This window comes from Physella acuta, unplaced genomic scaffold, assembly GCF_028476545.2.
Source record: "Physella acuta isolate Inbredline_101_S28 unplaced genomic scaffold, ASM2847654v3 ptg000256l, whole genome shotgun sequence".
Classification (NCBI taxonomy): domain Eukaryota; kingdom Metazoa; phylum Mollusca; class Gastropoda; family Physidae; genus Physella; species Physella acuta.
Window position 1 is genome coordinate 559,062 of NW_026731775.1, and position 20,731 is coordinate 579,792.

The window sequence follows — 20,731 nt, forward strand, 5'->3', positions numbered from 1 at the left end:
TTAATATTATGTGACGTGATAGACCGACCCTGGAGGGTAAAAAAAAATGTATTCCCGTCGGAAACAGCCATTATAGTCGTTAAATATGTTCATATACCGTAATTTCTTATATAAGCATAGCAACTGTTTGTAAAAAAAATGTAAACAAAGACATACGTCATACGTTCAGTTTTCAAGGGAGGTAACGTTTTTAAAATTATTATTTTTCAAATAATTGTATACTATTTTAAACAGAAACAGAAAATGACGAAGTATAGCATTTGTTGTAGTACAAATTAAGTTGTTAATTCAGTTTCGTATCCTAATTAAATTATCAAATAAATTTCAAAAGACAATGTAATATAAACTATTAGATATACTGTTCATGGAACCTGTGTAGTTCTAATTCCATTTTAGTTATAGATTGCGTACTTTCCAGTATTTCTCTGAGAACTGAATTTAAATGACAAACAAAAACATTTTTTCTAAAGTTAGCATTACTGTTTAAATTGAAGCACTCCTCACCCAATCCATCGCTAAATAATTAAGTATTCAAATTCTCAAATGTTTTTAAAAACCTAAGCGAAGCTAGGCAGTATGCCTAGTAATTATATAAATTTATTGTAATTTCTAACATAGGTATCACAGGTCGAATCATGTATTGTGAAATTTACATTTTTCTTTAAAAAAAAAACAAATGCTTGCCTGTAAAAAATACGGGTACCCGTTGGCAGGCTTGCCAGGCACTATCACAGACTCCCAGACGTAGCTGTTGACGTCAGAAGCCGCGGGGTCAATAGCCAGGCTGGCACCGTTGAAGGTCAGCTGGAAGATGACGTTGGAGCCAGAGTCTAGGAGCCAGCCGAACCTGAAGGCCTCCAAGGTCGGGGCGCCCTCGCGAGCTGCCCGTAGGTTGGTGATTGGCTCCTCGATGTAGATGTCGACTTTAGAGGTGGCGTTGTTGATCTGGTGGTGATGGTGTGGTGGATTAAACTATGTGGCATGTCTTGTGTACTTGTTACTATACATGTTTTAACTTCAATACAAACAGTATGGTAGTTCGGCCTATCAAAGTATAAAACTTTATCTATAGAATATAATGTCAAGGCCTGTATCTACCTGAGAGCTAAGAAGGTTGTTCTAATTTACTTGCAGCCAATGGCGTCACTAGGTCGGGTGTCATATAGGAGAGCCCGTACCACCCTGACCCGCCTTGTGACGCCACTGCGCATATCTACAGTTTTACACACCTGATTTTCACCAAACACGCTCTATATATTTCCGAGCCCGAAGTGCTTTAATTCTAAAGTAATTTTATGTAACACATCAGTAATAATTAACAACGGCAGTATCTTAACAAAGTTCAGGCTTTGTGTAAATACATTTTTCTTGTAAAAAAATTACTATCGTAACTGATATTAAACACAAGGGTGTAACCTACTGACCATATTTTCACAGAAGATGACCAGTATGAAACAAGGGTGGGAGGGGGACCAACTGACCATATTTTCACAGAAGATGACCAGTATAAAATAAGGGTGGGGGGGGGCCTACTGACCATATTTTCACAGAAGATGACCAGTATGAAATAAGGGTGGGGGGGGCCTACTGACCATATTTTCACAGAAGATGACCAGTATGAAATAAGGGTGGGGGGGGGGGCCTACTGACCATATTTTCACAGAAGATGACCAGTATAAAATAAGGGTGGGGGGGGCCTACTGACCATATTTTCACAGAAGATGACCAGTATGAAATAAGGGTGGGGGGGGGGGGCCTACTGACCATATTTTCACAGAAGATGACCAGTATGAAATAAGGGTGGGGGGGGGGGCCTACTGACCATATTTTCACAGAAGATGACCAGTATGAAATAAGGGTGGGGGGGGCCTACTGACCATATTTTCACAGAAGATGACCAGTATGAAATAAGGGTGGGGGGGGGCCTACTGACCATATTTTCACAGAAGATGACCAGTATGAAATAAGGGTGGGGGGGGCCTACTGACCATATTTTCACAGAAGATGACCAGTATGAAATAAGGGTGGGGGGGGGGCCTACTGACCATATTTTCACAGAAGATGACCAAAGTGTAGAAGCCAATGTCCAGGTACTCGTGTGTCTGCACTGAGGTAGGGATCGTAATCTCCAGTGGGGTCAGATCCACGGGTGGGTTCCCGTCCCCGTAGTTGAGCTTGCAGGTAAAGTCCGAGCCTGTGGCCAAGGCGACGTTGAGGTTGACCAGTGTGTTGACGGGCGAGTCTACGGCTGTGATGACCAGGCCGGTGATCTATGGACACAATTGTTGTTGTTTTTTTAGTTCAACTTCAGCATCTCTATATAGAAATAAACATGAGACTAAAAGTGTAGATAAACAATACAAAAATCAAATTTAACATAAATTAAATATCAAATTTAGCAGTTTTAAGAGTAAATTTTCCCCGAAGTCTAAAAGTAAATTAGGCCAACTTAAATAAAGTATAAAAGTAAATATATCTTAAAGCCAAAAGTTCGACCAAAATTTAACTACGTCAAGTTTTATCATCGTCTTGCAAACACAGATCGATGCTGTCTTGTATGTATGAGTCCTGAAGTATCCATTAACGCTAACTAATCTGTGTTATTCTAATCATGTATAGAAAAACATCATGTATAACTTAACTCGGTCAATTAAAATTACAACTCCGATCTTACAGAACATTTTATGCCCTCATCAGGTATAGATACCCACTTTGCCTTGTCCTGAATCAGGAATCGATACCCATTCTACTTTACTCTAAACATGTGTCGAACCCACTGTACCTGGTCTTTATCGTGTATCGATATTTATCAATACTCACCGTACTGAGCCTTAATCATGTATCGATACTGACTCTACCACAACCTAATCATGTATCGATACCCACACTACCTCGCCCTAATAATGTATCAATACATACCTTACAACGTCCTTATCATGTATCGATACCTACCCTACCAAGCCACTATCGTGTATCGATACCTACCTTACCACGTCCTAATTCTGTATCGATACCTACCCTATCCTGCACGTGAACTGTAGTGTAGTTGTCCTTCCTGCTGATGACGTTGAAGACGGCCACAGAGATGTTGTAGTCGCCCTTGGCCAGGAAGGTGTGGTTCAGGTAGGGGAGGCTACCTATTGGGCTGCCGTCGGTGATGTTCCAGATGTAGGTCAAGTTGGAACCTGGAAACAAACAAAAATATTCATCAGGTCAAATATGATTCGCGGCTGTTACATGTTGAGTCCGAATATTTTACATTTTGGAGCCTTTACCGGAACTGTGATAATAAGAACATCAGCCGAATTCTACCCGTTATTCCTAAAGGTGTTTCTTGATTTGATGGTCAACTACTAGCTAATATGTAACGTACGAAGACATTACACCTACAATATAACCGAACCCCAGAGGGAGAAGACCACAAGGTAGACCTAGGCGTAGATGGTTAGAATGATGTGGAGACAGACCTACAGCTGCGTAGATTCCAGACGGTTGTAAGTTAAGTTCCCTTTTAGAACATGACGGACCATGGGGCAAGTGAAGTAGAGTTCACCTGTTTATGTGACCTCGGTATATGAAGGTATAGGGCTGGTAAGTAGGTCACCAACCAGCTCTACGGCTCAATAAAACCTGCATGAGCCATAGAACTGGTTGATGACCTACTTACCAGCCCTATAGTGTGGTCAGCATTATGCCCAGCCGCTTTTACTTTCAGAGCTGGGTGGACTCAGGGGCGTTCGTTCTACTGACTTGAATCCGGATTCGAACACGAGACCCTTCGGGTTAGCAGTCTAGCACTCTACCGCTAGGCCACGCCGTGCCTATGAGTTCAGACATTGAAGTAGAAAACTGCAGACAAGTCTGAATGGAAAAGGTGGTGAAACAGACCAAAGCCCCCCCCCCCACCCCATGTGCTGTAGAGCCACAGCGATGGTCAGTGTAGCTAATACTTTGGCTTCTTTATTTAAAGACAATGTAGTCTCAATAGCACAGCTATTTACTGCAGACTGACTTCTTTCTGATTTCACGACTTTGTTGTCGTTAACACATCTACTAACGACAGCAATAGAAAAACAAACTCGCCTTACCAGTGTGATTGGCTAAAGTGAAGAGAGCTGGTTCGTTGGCGGCCACGTACTCAGGACCTTCGATGATGGCAAAGTCCACGCCTTCGAACAGGTTGATGTATGTGGTGTTGGTGGCGGTGGTCGCTTGTTTTCGGTTGTAGACCGTCACGTCCATTGGGAATATGATGGGGTTGTTCAAGAAGGTGAACTTCAAGAGGACCTGTAATAGACAATTTTAGGGGGACCTGTAATAGACAATTTTAGGGGGACCTGTAATAGACAAGTGTAGGGGGACCTGTAATAGACAATTTTAGGAGGACCTGTAATAGACAATTTTAGGAGGACCTGTAATAGACAATTTTAGGAGGACCTGTAATAGACAATTTTAGGAGGACCTGTAATAGACAATTTTAGGGGGACCTGTAATAGACAATTTTAGGGGGACCTGTAATAGAAAATTTTAGGAGGACCTGTAATAGACAATTTTAGGACCTGTAATAGACAATTTTAGGGGGACCTGTAATAGAAAATTTTAGGAGGACCTGTAATAGACAATTGTAGGAGGACCTGTAATAGACAATTTTAGGAGGACCTGTAATAGACAATTTTAGGAGGACCTGTAATAGACAATTTTAGGGGGACCTGTAATAGACAATTTTAGGACCTGTAATATACAATTTTAGGGGGACCTGTAATAGACAAGTGTAGGGGGACCTGTAATAGACAATTTTAGGAGGACCTGTAATAGACAATTTTAGGAGGACCTGTAATAGACAATTTTAGGGGGACCTGTAATAGACAATTTTAGGAGGACCTGTAATAGACAATTGTAGGAGGACCTGTAATAGACAATTGTAGGAGGACCTGTAATAGACAATTGTAGGACCTGTAATAGACAATTGTAGGACCTGTAATAGACAATTGTAGGAGGACCTGTAATAGACAATTTTAGGAGGACCTGTAATAGACAATTGTAGGAGGACCTGTAATAGACAATTGTAGGAGGACCTGTAATAGACAATTGTAGGACCTGTAATAGACAATTGTAGGACCTGTAATAGACAATTGTAGGAGGACCTGTAATAGACAATTTGTAATAGACAATTTCAGGAGGTCCACTTGCAGCCACTAAATGTCCACATTATCCTACCTTCTAAACACAAAATATCCAGATTGTCCTAAAGTCAAAACTAAGCAGCCACACAATGTCCACATTGTAATATACAAAGTCCTTTCCTGTAGCCACTGAATGTCTAGATTGTCATAACTAAATTGTTATAACCACAAAATATCCACATTGTCATCTTAAAGTCCTACCCATACCCACTGAATGTCCACACTGTCCTTAATTCCTACCTTTGACCCCCCTGAATGTCCTCACTGTCCTAGTCCTACCTTTGAGCCACTAGAGTAGTACGCCTGTAGAGCATGAGTGCTGGTGTAAAGAGTCCCCCCAGCTTGGCTAAAGGACGCTGATGTAAACTTGATGTCGTTGATGGGGGCACTCATCTCTGATATTCTCCCCGTCACGGAGTGGTCGACCCCTAGCACAAACCCTGGCTCCACGTCCAGGTACGGTGATTGGTCGAACCACTTGGTGCCCGTGGTCGTGGGGTTAAAGGTTATCGTCTGGTTGATGACGTATGAGTCCACTGGTGGGAAAATAAATAAAAAACAAAAAACAGGAATGTCTTAATGAAAGAAAAAAGTTTTTAGTGCGTGTTAAATCTAAGGCTACCATTTTACACACGTACAGACCAACAGTAAATGTTCTTTAAAAATACATTTTTTCTAAACGTTTTACAAATCTATTTCGTTTGCTTTTTCTAACAAGTATCAAGAAACCTACTTGGGAAAAAAAAACACCACAAAGTAATATATTGCCCCCCCCCACCCCCAATAATGGTTGAAGAAAGCCTCACTACACCTAAGGAGTGTATGGACTCTATACACAGACTCACCATTGATTTGTGTCGTGCCGTATCTGGACGCCGTACTGCTGCAAGTTGCATAACATTTGCCGGACTGTCCACAGAAGGCGTCGCTGGCAGAACAGGCGGTGCTGATGGCCTTGGACGTGGTCAGACAGCTGGCCTTGCAGGAGTTGGACTCGTAGCAGTAGGTCGTGCTAGTCGTGGTACAGGAGGGGCTCAGCACCTGGGGGAAGGGGGTTTATATCAGAACATGGGATAAGGGGGTTTATATCAGAACATGGGGGAAGGGGGGTTATATCAGAACCTGGACAATGGCTAGCTGGCCTATATATCATAACCTGGACAATGGCTAGCTGGCCTATATATCATAACCTGGACAATGGCTAGCTGGCTTTTATATCAGAACCTGGACAATGGCTAGCTGGCCTATATATCATAATCTGGACAATGGCTAGCTGGCCTATATATCATAACCTGGACAATGGCTAGCTGGCCTATATATCATAACCTGGACAATGGCTAGCTGGCCTATATATCATAACCTGGACAATGGCTAGCTGGCCTATATATCATAACCTGGACAATGGCTAGCTGGCTTTCATATCAGAACCTGGACAATGGCTAGCTGGCCTATATATCATAACCTGGACAATGGCTAGCTGGCCTATATATCATAACCTGGACAATGGCTAGCTGGCTTTTATATCAGAACCTGGACAATGGCTAGCTGGCCTATATATCATAACCTGGACAATGGCTAGCTGGCCTATATATCATAATCTGGACAATGGCTAGCTGGCCTATATATCATAACCTGGACAATGGCTAGCTGGCCTATATATCATAACCTGGACAATGGCTAGCTGGCCTATATATCATAACCTGGACAATGGCTAGCTGGCCTATATATCATAACCTGGACAATGGCTAGCTGGCTTTTATATCAGAACCTGGACAATGGCTAGCTGGCCTATATATCATAACCTGGACAATGGCTAGCTGGCCTATATATCATAACCTGGACAATGGCTAGCTGGCCTATATATCATAACCTGGACAATGGCTAGCTGGCCTATATATCATAACCTGGACAATTGCTAGCTGGCCTATATATCATAACCTGGACAATGGCTAGCTGGCCTATATATCAGAACCTGGACAATGGCTAGCTGGCTTTTATATCAGAACCTGGACAATGGCTAGCTGGCCTATATATCATAACCTGGACAATGGCTAGCTGGCCTATATATCATAACCTGGACAATGGCTAGCTGGCTTTTATATCAGAACCTGGACAATGGCTAGCTGGCCTATATATCATAACCTGGACAATGGCTAGCTGGCTTTTATATCAGAACCTGGACAATGGCTAGCTGGCCTATATATCATAACCTGGACAATGGCTAGCTGGCTTTTATATCATAACCTGGACAATGGCTAGCTTGCTTTTATATCATAACCTGGACAATGGCTAGCTGGCTTTTATATCAGAACCTGGACAATGGCTAGCTTGCTTTTATATCATAACCTGGACAATGGCTAGCTGGCTTTTATATCAGAACCTGGACAATGGCTAGCTGGCTTTTATATCATAACCTGGACAATGGCTAGCTTGCTTTTATATCATAACCTGGACAATGGCTAGCTGGCTTTTATATCAGAACCTGGACAATGGCTAGCTTGCTTTTATATCATAACCTGGACAATGGCTAGCTGGCTTTTATATCAGAACCTGGACAATGGCTAGTTATGATATATAAGAACCTAGTCGATTACTGTTTGGTTTTTATAGCACAATCTGGTCAACCTGTTGGCTTTTATATCAGAACCTGGTCAATTACTAGTTGGATTTTATATCAGAAACTGGTCAATTACTAATTGGCTTTTATATCAGAAACTGGTCAATTACTGGTTGGATTTTTCAGAAACTGGTCAATTACTGGTTGAATTTTATATCAGAACCTGGTCAATTACTTTCATCTACATTCTACATTATCGACGGTTTGTGGATTGCGTTTTTCACTTTTTACCCACCCTTACAAAGCGAGTGTATTTAAAAAGCACGTACGTATATTTTAATCTGTCCCGCTGTTTGCACGTGCATCCTCCAGCCGTAGATTTTACCAGAGGTCGTGAACTCGGCGGCCCTCATGACGTAAGCACCAGTTGATGGTGTTGTGTTCGGTGGGTTGGGTACCCAGGTGCCTGCTATAGACACAATGGGATCTGGGGAAAATACATAGACACATACATAGACGGGGAGAAACATAGACACATACATAGACGGGGAGAAACATAGACACATATATAGACGGGGAGAAACATGGACACATATATAGACGGGGAGAAACATGGACACATACATAGACGGGGAGAAACATGGACACATACATAGACGGGGAGAAACATGGACACATACATAGACGGGGAGAAACATAGACACATATATAGACGGGGAGAAACATGGACACATACAGAGATGGGGAGAAACATGGACACATACAGAGATGGGAGAAACGTAGACACATATATAGACGGGGAGAAACATGGACACATACAGAGATGGGGAGAAACATGGACACATACATAGACGGGGAGAAACATGGACATATACATAGACAGTGAGAAACATAGACACATACAGAGATGGGGAGAAACATGGACACATACATAGACGGGGAGAAACATGGACACATACATAGACGGGGAGAAACATGGACACATACAGAGATGGGGAGAAACATGGACACATACATAAACGGGGAGAAACATGGACACATACATAGACGGGGAGAAACATGGACACATACAGAGATGGGGAGAAACATGGACACATACAGAGATGGGGAGAAACATGGACACATACATAGACGGGGAGAAACATGGACACATACAGAGATGGGAGAAACGTAGACACATATATAGACGGGGAGAAACATGGACACATACAGAGATGGGGAGAAACATGGACACATACATAGACGGGGAGAAACATGGACACATACAGAGATGGGGAGAAACATGGACACATACATAGACGGGGAGAAACATGGACACATACAGAGACGGGAGAAACGTAGACACATATATAGACGGGGAGAAACATGGACACATACAGAGACAGGGAAATACATGGACACATACATAGACGGGGAGAAACATGGACACATACAGAGATGGGGAGAAACATGGACACATACATAGACGAGGAGAAACATGGACACATACAGAGACGGGAGAAACGTAGACACATATATAGACGGGGAGAAACATGGACACATACAGAGATGGGAGAAACGTAGACACATATATAGACGGGGAGAAACATGGACACATACAGAGATGGGGAGAAACATGGACACATACATAGACGGGGAGAAACATGGACACATACAGAGATGGGGAGAAACATGGACACATACATAGACGGGGAGAAACATGGACACATACAGAGACGGGAGAAACGTAGACACATATATAGACGGGGAGAAACATGGACACATACAGAGACAGGGAAATACATGGACACATACATAGACGGGGAGAAACATGGACACATACAGAGATGGGGAGAAACATGGACACATACATAGACGAGGAGAAACATGGACACATACAGAGACGGGAGAAACGTAGACACATATATAGACGAGGAGAAACATGGACACATACAGAGACAGGGAAATACATGGACACATACATAGACGGGGAGAAACATGGACACATACAGAGATGGGGAGAAACATGGACACATACATAGACGGGGAGAAACATGGACACATACAGAGACGGGAGAAACGTAGACACATATATAGACGGGGAGAAACATGGACACATACAGAGACAGGGAAATACATGGACACATACATAGACGGGGAGAAACATGGACACATACAGAGATGGGGAGAAACATGGACACATACATAGACGGTGAGAAACATGGACACATACATTGACGGGAGAAACGTAGACACATATATAGACGGGGAGAAACATGGACACATACAGAGACAGGGAAATACATGGACACATACATAGACGGGGAGAAACATGGACACATACAGAGATGGGGAGAAACATGGACACATACATAGACGGGGAGAAACATAGACACATATATAGACGGGGAGAAACATGGACACATACAGAGATGGGGAGAAACATGGACACATACATAGACGGGGAGAAACATAGACACATATATAGACGGGGAGAAACATGGACACATAGAGAGACGGGGAGAAACATGGACACATACATATACAGTGAGAAACAAAGACACATATATAGATGGGGAGAAACAGACACATACATAGACGGGGAGAAACATGGACACATACAGAGACGGGAGAAACGTAGACACATGCATATACAGTGAGAAACATAGACACATATATAGATGGGGAGAAACATAGACACATACATAGACGGGGAGAAACATGCACACATACAAAGACACATTGTGTTGTGTTTAAGATATTTATTAAGCTTCGTTTTTATGGTACAACTTTAAAAATGTCCATCAGTTGATTCATTAGTACATAAGGATTAGCAATAAATAAAACGTTTTCAATGTGAAAATTTTAAAAAAATTAAAGAGTACAGTTATGTTTGATTTCTGTGGAGAAACGACCAAAGGAATATCGCACTGAACACCAAATAGACACAACATTAATTTGAAACCAACTGACCAGCGATGTACTCCAGACGGACATCGTAAGGGTGACGGTCAGTGAAGTTGGCGTCCATCATCAGATCTGTTCCCTTCCACACCGTGACCACACACTCCCCCTCCTCGTAGGTGGCGAAGGCGGGGTCACACAGAATGTCCACACTCTCCACCGTCTGCTCCAGGGTGAAGCCTGTCACAGCGTACGATACCTGGGGACAAGGGGCAGAGGTTAGAGGGGGTGGAGGGGGTAGGGGGGTAGAGGTTAGAGGGGGTAGAGGTTACAGGTTGGATACAGGGGGAGAGGCTTGAGGTGGGTACATGGGGGTAGGGGGTAGAGGTGGGTACAGGGGGTAGAGGTTAGAGGAGTGGAGGGGGTAGGGGGGTACAGGGGGTAGGGGGTTAGAGGTGGGTACAGGGGGTAGGGGGGTACAGGGGGTAGGGGGTTAGAGGGTTGGAGGGGGTAGGGGGGTACAGGGGGTAGAGGTTAGAGGGGTGGAGGGGGTAGGGGGGTAGAGGTTAGAGGGGTGGAGGGGGTAGGGGGGTACAGGGGGTAGGGGGTTAGAGGTGGGTACAGGGGGTAGGGGGTACAGGGGGTAGGGGGTTAGAGGGGTGGAGGGGGTAGGGGGGTACAGGGGGTAGAGGTTAGAGGGGTGGAGGGGGTAGGGGGGTAGAGGTTAGAGGGGTGGAGGGGGTAGGGGGGTACAGGGGGTAGGGGGTTAGAGGTGGGTACAGGGGGTAGGGGGGTACACTGGGTAGAGGTTAGAGGGGTGGAGGGGGTAGGGGGGTACAGGGGGGTAGAGGTTAAAGGGGTGGAGGGGGTAGGGGGGTAGAGGTTAGAGGGGTGGAGGGGGTAGGGGGTAGAAGTTAGAGGGGTGGAGGGGGTAGGGGGGGTACAGGGGGTAGGGGGTTAGAGGGGTGGAGGGGGTAGGGGGGTACAGGGGGTAGGGGGTTAGAGGGGGTGGAGGGGGTAGTTGGGTAGAGGGGATGGAGGGATATCTGTTCAGGGGGTAGAGGTTAGAGGGGGTGGAGGGGGTAGTAGGGTAGAGGGGATGGAGGGATATCTGTTCAGGGGGTAGAGGTTAAAGGGGGTTACAGGGGGTAGGGGGTTAGAGGTGTGTACAGGGGTAGGGTGTTAGAGGTGGGTACAAGGGGAGAAGGTTTGAGATAGGGACAGGGTTTGACGTTTTGGTTGACTCAATAAATAAATGTTAGGCTGAAGTTCATTCGTATTACTCTATTAACACACAGAAGACGTTAAAGGAAATAGCTGGAGCAGTTAAGGAATGGTAATCCATTATAAATTCACATTTTAAAAATGATGTAGCTACACCTAATGAAGCACTAAAATGTGGAGCAACCTTAGTACCTTACCAAATACATTTTAAAATTTGAACACATAAAACACGCTCCCAACGGTAAAAATCGGAACGAAAACTTATTTGACATCGTCAAAACGATTCATATTTGTATCATTTATTCTTCATATGCTTTTTTAAATCATTGTTTTCGTTAATTAAATTTAATCCTCTAAGATTACAATTCTAAACCAAAATCCGGAGCTAAATCTAAAGTGCCATTCAATGGGCAGTTACTTCAAATCGTGGTCGATAGTTCGATTACAAATGGGGTTTAAGTTTAAAGCCTTATATTTTCCAGGGTAAGCTCCATGATGAACTTATTTCCGGAAACACAAACTCCAATAGCGATATAGGCCTACTGGTTTAAAAATCTCAAAATGTCATAGCGGCAGAGGCGTAGCGAGGGGGTGCGGGGGGGGGGGGGGGTACATATGTCCCCGGGCGCCGACATTAGGTGGCGCCAAATGGGTTGGAAAAACAAATTATAAATATTTTGAGGGGGACGCAAATCGAAAGTTTGAGGGGGGATACAAATCAAAATTTTGAGGGGGTGCAAATCGAAAGTTTGAGGGGGGGGTGCAAATTGAAAATTTGCTCCCGAGGGGGCGCCAAATTGAAAGTTTGTCCCCGGGCGCCGTGAAGGGTCGCTACGCCTCTGCATAGCGGCTCTAAATACTTGAAGAAAGACACATTGATGTGGACCTGGTTGATACAGTTAACAGGCCGCGTCTTGCTCTGTAGAAACTATATAAACATTTGTCCGACCAGAAGTAAGGTGTTCTGTAAACATTTTCTGCTGTAAAGCATGATATTTTGTTTACTACATTTGTTTTGTGATAGATGTGTTGTTTGCAAAATGTCAAGATGATTTTTTTTTTCCTGAGGCTAGAATTTGACAGGCAACGGATTTGTTATGTAATCCGTTTTATTCTACAACAACTGGTCCAAGAAAGAAATCTTGTTCATTGTTCTACATTTGTTAAATTTATTGTTCTACAACATCTGTTTTATCTATTGTCCTACAACATTTGTTGTATCTATTGTCCTACAACATTTGTTGTATCTATTGTTCTACAACATTTGTTGTATTTATTGCTCTACATATGTTTCATCTATTGTTCTACAACATTTGTTCCATCTATTGTCCTACAACATTTGTTGTATCTATTGTTCTACAACATTTGTTGTATTTATTGCTCTACATATGTTTCATCTATTGTTCTACAACATTTGTTCCATCTATTGTCCTACAACATTTGTTGTATCTATTGTCCTACAACTTTTGTTGTATTTATTGTCCTACAACATTTGTTGTATCTATTGTTCTACAACATTTGTTGTATTTATTGCTCTACATATGTTTCATCTATTGTTCTACAACATTTGTTCCATCTATTGTCCTACAACATTTGTTGTATCTATTGTTCTACAACATTTGTTGTATTTATTGCTCTACATATGTTTCATCTATTGTTCTACAACATTTGTTCCATCTATTGTCCTACAACATTTGTTGTATCTATTGTCCTACAACTTTTGTTGTATTTATTGTCCTACAACATTTGTTGTATCTATTGTTCTACAACATTTGTTGTATTTATTGCTCTACATATGTTTCATCTATTGTTCTACAACATTTGTTCCATCTATTGTCCTACAACATTTGTTGTATCTATTGTTCTACAACATTTGTTGTATTTATTGCTCTACATATGTTTCATCTATTGTTCTACAACATTTGTTCCATCTATTGTCCTACAACATTTGTTGTATCTATTGTTCTACAACATTTGTTGTATTTATTGCTCTACATATGTTTTATCTATTGTTCTACAACATTTGTTCCATCTATTGTCCTACAACATTTGTTGTAACGAAGCAACCTTACCGGCATAGTTTTATCTACGTCCTGTGCTCCAACTTTCACGACGTACTGACCGGGCCTGTAGATCTGACGTGAATCATAGTCCGTCTCGTTTCCTACCGTAGAGCCGGACGTGTCGCCGTAATCAACCATGTACAGGATATTGTTACCTGGACAATATAACACAACACGCGACAAACATATTGTTACCTGGGCAAGACACAATAAAAATTTAAAGACATCTTGTTACCTTTACAAAATAACACAAAATGTGAAAAAAAAAATTTCTTGGACGAAAAACCGCAAAATATGAGAAACAGACACAATTAACAACTTAGACCTCGACATCATAACACGCACCCCCTTCCCCACAAACACCACATCACGCTCCTTACATACGATGACTTGTTCTTAATATACAAAGATACATCCGTAAGACAACAGGCTACGCCCCCTAAACACCAGATCACGCCCCTGATATACCAAGGCATGTCCCCTACGCCCAGGTTTTCGTTGTATACTTTAGTGTTCGACCACACGGCCCCCACAAGTTACCACTACTCTACCTCACCTGAATTCACAGATATGGAGAGACCGATGCTTGCTGGTACTGTCAGGATGCCAGACACATTTGATGTCACCTGTGGAATAATGTACACATTGTGATAAACTCGGGGCGCTCTGTTAATCTTATCATCTTATTTCTTGGGTTCTCGCCCAGTACCCTCCCTCCTTATAGTCAAGTCCCATTCTACCCTTTTGATGTACACATCTTGAAGATTCTAATAGTGTATTTTAACATACATCCATTCAACAAAAAGTCATTTTTATAGTTTCATGTGCTTTTAAAATATCATCTAATCCAACATAAATGTCCCCATTAATCAAACATAAATCTCATAACTAATCCAACATAAATCTCCCCACTAATCCAACATAAATCTTCCCACTAATCCAACATAAATTCATTTTTAATCCAACATATATCTCACCTCTAATCCAGTGATGGCTGAGATGGAGCGGAAGACACTGACGTAATTCCGACTGCCGCAGATCTCACTGGGGTTACCCTCACACGTCATGTTGCAGGGGGTGTTTGTGACGTTCTTACCCACGGGCAGGGTTTGGGAGCAGAAGCAGAACTTGCCTGCCAGGGTGCGCACATGTAGAGGTATGACATGTAGGTCATATGGGAACAAAACTTACATGAACATCATTTATAAGAACGTCCATTTGCTTCAATATGACTGAGGCTAATACATTAACACAACTACACCATTGGGATAGGAGAGGAAGAAAGCATTCAAGCAGTGGTTCTTAAACCTTTTTGGAGGTACCGAACCCCAATAATTTCAAATGCGCGCTCACTGAACCCTCCTTAATAGGGACAATAAATTCACTGGGTTTTTTTTTATTTCGAAACGTAGGTATATGTTTAATATATTTTTAATTGTGCACAAAATGCCTTAATAGGGATAATAAATTAACTTTTTTTTTTTTAATTCGAAACGTAGGTATAAGTTTAATATATTTTTAATTGTGCACAAAATGAACCGTGCATCAACATCACTGTCCAAAATACCAAACATTATTACTGTATCGTGCTGTCGCCCTGTCGTATTTTAGCTGTCATTGATCGCTAGTTCTATCGTACGCAATTAAAAAAAAATCCGATCGCTAATCATAATTCATATGAGTCGGGTATGTGTCTTGATTTCTGCCAAACCCCTGAGACTGACGCGCCGAATCCCTGGGGTTCGATCGAACCCAGGTTAAGAACCATTGCATTAAAGTATCAGACACTGTAGGTGTCAACTTTCGGTAAAACATTTCTTGTTTTTCTGGAAAGTTGTGGCTTAGCTACAAACCCTTGGCATAGCTACAGGTCCCTGACATATCCATGCGACTAATCATTTCTGTTATCATATTTTTTTTAAATTATACGGCATGGTCGAATGATAAAGCGTCTGGCTGCTAGACAGAAGGTCTCGAGTTCGGATCTCTGTTCAGACTTGCGACAGTAGAACTTCCCTGAGTCCATCCAGCTCTGATATGTTCCTAACTTACGTTGGGAAAATTAAAGGCGGCTGGGCATAGTACTGATCACACCATCTCTTCATAAGCTAGGTCAAGAAATATATGAACTCTACTTCATCTGGCCAATGGATGAATAGGTTTATAGAGGTATCTTTACTTTTACTTTACATAGTGAAGGCCTTCCCACCTCCCATCCTTCCCTGCACCCAGAGTCCCCATACTTAGTATGTTATGTTCCAGGGTCAATCACCACATTTCTCTCTATTTCCCCCTCTATGAAAAACGTAACAATGTGCCCTAGTTACCGTGCGCTAGGGCGGCGTACAGGTAGTCAAACGCCCCGCACCGCTCCCGACAGTAGTTGGGCTCCATCTTGTCTGGGTTGTAACTCCCGGGACTGACGGAGAAATGGCGCTGCCGGATGTTCTCTGAGAAACAGTTGACATAACCACCAGCGATGGCATCTGGGAAGGGGAGATGACGTCACATAGAGAGAATTTTATTTAACACTCAATGTTTGTATGGATTTATTCAGTTTAAAGTAATGCTCGTACCAAAACACTTTAATGGAAATAAACACGTTTTCCTTGGGCATAATTTATAATAGTAAAAGCATTGGTCAGTCAAGACACTTCAGCGGCAACTCAGTTACTATTTTAGACAAGGAAAGGCAGGTATTTTTTTATCGGTACATTAAAAGATATTATGAATTTAAAAAATGCTATATGTAGGGGGGCCTACATTATTTTCTTCTTTTACGTATTTGGAAATTTTAAATTAGAGTAGTAAGCCGATTAATTTTAGTTTTGAAAAACAATCAGTAACATATTTAATATTTCCAAACTGGTTTTACTTAACTAGCTGCATACCAGTGCTTCCCCACGGTGAATCTTTTTTTTAAATGTACCAACTTGGGAACAGAACAAAACCAAACACAAACAAAAACGAAAACACAAATACAAAAGAAAAAACAAACGCAAACTCAAACAAAAACAAAAACACAACGCAAACACAAAAGAAAACAAACGCAACACGCAATCACAACGCAAACACAAATACAAACACAAAAGAAAACAAAAACGCAAACAAACACAAAACGCAAACATAACGCAAACAGAAATACAAACATAAAAGAAAACACAAACAAATGCAAACTCAAACAAAAACGCAAAAACAACTCAAACACAAACGCAAGCACAAAAGAAAACACAAAAGAAAAATCAAAAACAAATACAAACAGTAATACAAACACAAAATAAAACACAAACGCAAACTCAAATTCAATCTCAAACAAAAACACTTTATCAAATTACGCTTTTTTTTTTAAATTAATTTTTTTCCTAGTTCCGCCACTGGCGACAAATTAAAATTTTTGTTTAAATTAAAACGATTAGATTTTAACTTAAAACTGACGTTTTTAGTTTTTAACACCTTTAGAAACGTCTCCAATTATTCTACTCACCGCTCAGGCCAATCCAGACCTGAAATAAACAAAACAACAGAAGATTAACTAGGTTTAACTAGGTTTAACTAGGTTTAACTAGGTTTAACTATGTGTAACTAGGTTTACTCTCGAAGGCAGGGGCATTAAAATACAAATAAAATATTAGGACAAGTTGTCGACAGCCAGCTTCGCGGATTCAATCCAGATTGATCCTAAAATAGTTTGAATTCAACCGTCATCAAATGACTGATTAGCCAGGACTACTTATAAAGGCAATGAGGCGCTGATCACGTACCATTGCCTTGTTACACTGTAGTTTTTTTATTAAATAAAGACTAAAAGTACAGCGGGACTTTAAATAAATAAAGTTGAATTATTATTAGCAATTCTTTAATGTATACAGTTTTAAATAGAGGGCGTTAGGAGTTTTGAATTAGTAAACATAAAAAAAATTGCATAAAAAACGTTTTAATAACAAGCTTTTATGTACTAATGCACTAAAAAGTAGAAAATAAATTATACACTACTATTTAAATTACTATAAAGAAAAGCGTGGGTCACTTTAGTATCTCTTGGATATCTTTACTAATGTTTAGGAAGAGACCCACGCTTTTCTTTATAGTAATTTAAATAGTAATGTATAATTTATTTTCTACTTTTTAGTCAATTAGTACATAAAAGCTTGTTATTAAAACGTTTTTTATGAAAAACAATTTTTAGTACTTTACATGTTTTTATTTACAATAGAGTTTCATGACTAAAAACCATTGCGCACCGATTGAACGTGATGACGCGCTATTGAACGTGATGACGCGTGTGGTGCGATTGGATAGAAATGCCTACTAAATCGGTCCAAATTTTAATTAATTCATAAAAAATTAATTAGGCATCCAATTAAGTCAAATTTAATTTAAGGTTGCATGGTCGTCTTGTCTTGACCGAACTGTGAACCGAATCGGTCAAGTAGAAGTGTCCGAATTTTCACTCCGGCAATTCGATCTAGACTGACAACAGACTGACGACAGACAGAGGAAGTGAGTTAAATAAAAGCTTGTAATAAAAAGATTTGTGTCGTTTTATTGCTGGGTGGGGGGGGGGGGGGCTTGACTCATTCATCACAACCATAAGGTGTATGATGAGGTTACGGTTTTGCTATGCTGTGTTATATGGGGCGTAGGGTTGTTGTATCATTCTGTCATGTTGTGTTATATGGGGTGTAGAGGTGGTGTCTAATTGTGTCATGCCGTGTTATATGGAGTGTAGCGTCGGTATCACTGTGTTATGTTATGTTATATGTGTTATGTTATATGTGTACAAAGTATAGAGAGAGTATTGTAATCATGCAAAAAAAAAATCGCGATTTTTGCAAATCTCGACGTTTTACACCTCGCTGAGTCGGAAAAACATAGTTTTGCAATCTTGTCCGTATGTCTGTGTGTGTGTGTATGTGTGTGTGCAGAAGCGTAGAGAGGGGGCGGGGGGGGGGGGACATATGTCTCCGGGCGCCGACCTTAGGGGGGCGCCAAAATGGGTTGGAAAAACAAATTGAAAGTTTGAGGGGAGGGGGTGCAAATGAAAAATTCGAGGGGGGGTGCAAATCGAAAGTTTGAAGCGGGGGTGGAAATCAAAAGTCCGAGGGGGTTGCAAATCGAAAGTTTGAGGGATGGTGCAAATCAAAAGTTCGAGGGGGGGGTGCAAATCGAAAGTTTGTCCCCGGGCGCCAGGAAGGGTCGCTACGCCTCTTTGTGTGTGTGTGCCTGTAAACACGATATCTTGAGTACCGTTACAGCTAGATTGATGAGATTTCATATATAAGTAGTATCAAATTTGTAGATCCGTATCAACTTTTCAGCGATTTCCGATAACCGGAAGCGGAACTTTTTCTACTTTCAATTTTTCAAAATCCTATAATTTGAGAACTATTTCAAATAAATAAATGAAATTTCACATATAAGTTTTAAAAAATGTAAATCTCTGCCTTCTTTAAATTTTGTGTAACTTCCGTTGACCGGAAGTAGCAATTTACGCTATTTCCGATTTCTCAAAAAACGCATGTGAATTTATAAAATACAAATAATATTCCACACTATTATACACATTTTATTTGGCGTTCACTTGGTGCGCAATTCTTTTTTCAACGAGCTTCTATTGTCTTTAAAAAAGCTTAAGTAATTAAAAATGGATTAGGGTTGTATTATTACACGGAAACGCGGACATCGATTACTATATGACATCTATGAAACTCCTGTAAAAATTCCACATAAATATTTAATGGAGTCAACTTAATGTAAAAATTTCATGACAACACACTTTATTACTGTTTTACTGTTTTACCTCCCCGCCCCCCTCCTTGTGGCGTCAACACTAAATGCAAGACCTACACTAAAAAGACGTCACACTTCTTCCAAAGTTCAATTTTTATTTTAACTACATTTTTCTTTCTAAAATATTATCTTGCTGGGTCAAATTTTGGTTTAATTTCTGTACTCTATTTTACCGAAAGTATATACTATTTTTAATGCAAAAATTTCGGTTAAAATTCGTTAGTGCAAAAGCGGACGTCACACTTTCTGACATCACAACCAGTGTTTCTTCCAAACTTTTTTTCTCAGGGGGGAGGGGGGAATTGAAATTTTCGGGGGGGGGGGGGACGACGGACACTATGGGACTCGTCACACATTGTCACTCTAAGTTTTGACATATTTATGTGCCTTTAACGAGACTTGGTTTACAGAAGATTTTTTTTTTTAAATAACAAATTATAAAACCATTCCAAAGTGTAGCTCAAATGCACATAACCAAACCTTACCTGTAAAACTAAAGCGATGGCTAAAATATACCGCATAATTCCCAATTAAGCAGACAGCATTATCGTTAGAGAGAAAAAACACGCAATGCGAGATGAACAAAAATAACACCACGGACCCCTAAGTCCTCACTTCCGGCACGGCAGAAACATGCGAATCGCAATAAGAAAACCCAAACAGCGCTCCCCATCCGGCCCTGCTCCGACTCTCATTGGCTCGCCGACTGTCATGTGGCCACTGACGTCACGAATCACGTGGCAGCGATCGAAGCATGCCCGCGGTGACGTGTGAGAAGATCAGTAGTCGATAGAATGATAAACTCGGATGCTGAACGCTATAGATTTTTTTTGTTTCTTTTGTTGTGTCCGTGTGTTTACAACGGAGTTTTTTTTTTCTAAAATAGTTCCAGTACATTGGCGAAAATCAATATTTTTGTCGATGCAATACAATACATTTTTTTTCTTTTAATCAATGTTTTTAAACCACAAAGATTATAGATTTGGAATAACATGAAATTTTTGTATTTGTGGTTAGTTAGTGTCCGTCCT

General features: G+C 41.1%; 1 protein-coding gene across 1 annotated transcript; it reads right to left on the bottom strand.

The window, feature by feature from the left end:
- Window positions 1-396: 396 nt before the first annotated feature.
- On the bottom strand, window positions 397-20,315 carry LOC131938737 (uncharacterized). Its single transcript, XM_059296877.1, has 15 exons — window positions 20,186-20,315; window positions 17,395-17,413; window positions 16,238-16,396; window positions 14,888-15,042; window positions 14,467-14,536; window positions 13,920-14,065; window positions 10,693-10,882; window positions 8,070-8,227; window positions 6,029-6,224; window positions 5,463-5,719; window positions 4,089-4,287; window positions 3,019-3,185; window positions 2,046-2,270; window positions 685-945; window positions 397-432 (listed from the first exon to the last, which is right to left on the bottom strand). Exons 1-15 carry the CDS (start codon window positions 20,219-20,221, stop codon window positions 397-399), a joined length of 2,274 nt encoding a protein of 757 aa, XP_059152860.1. The 5' UTR covers window positions 20,222-20,315.
- Window positions 20,316-20,731: the final 416 nt, after the last annotated feature.

Excerpts from the sequence above, each read along its gene's own strand:
- LOC131938737 (XM_059296877.1), bottom strand. The coding sequence starts at position 20,221 with ATGCGGTATATTTTAGCCATCGCTTTAGTTTTACAG. Across the intron at positions 6,225-8,069 it reads CGGGACAGATTAAAATATAC|GTGCTGAGCCCCTCCTGTAC; the intron begins GTACGTGCTTTT and ends CCCTTCCCCCAG. Across the intron at positions 4,288-5,462 it reads ACTACTCTAGTGGCTCAAAG|GTCCTCTTGAAGTTCACCTT; the intron begins GTAGGACTAGGA and ends TGTCTATTACAG.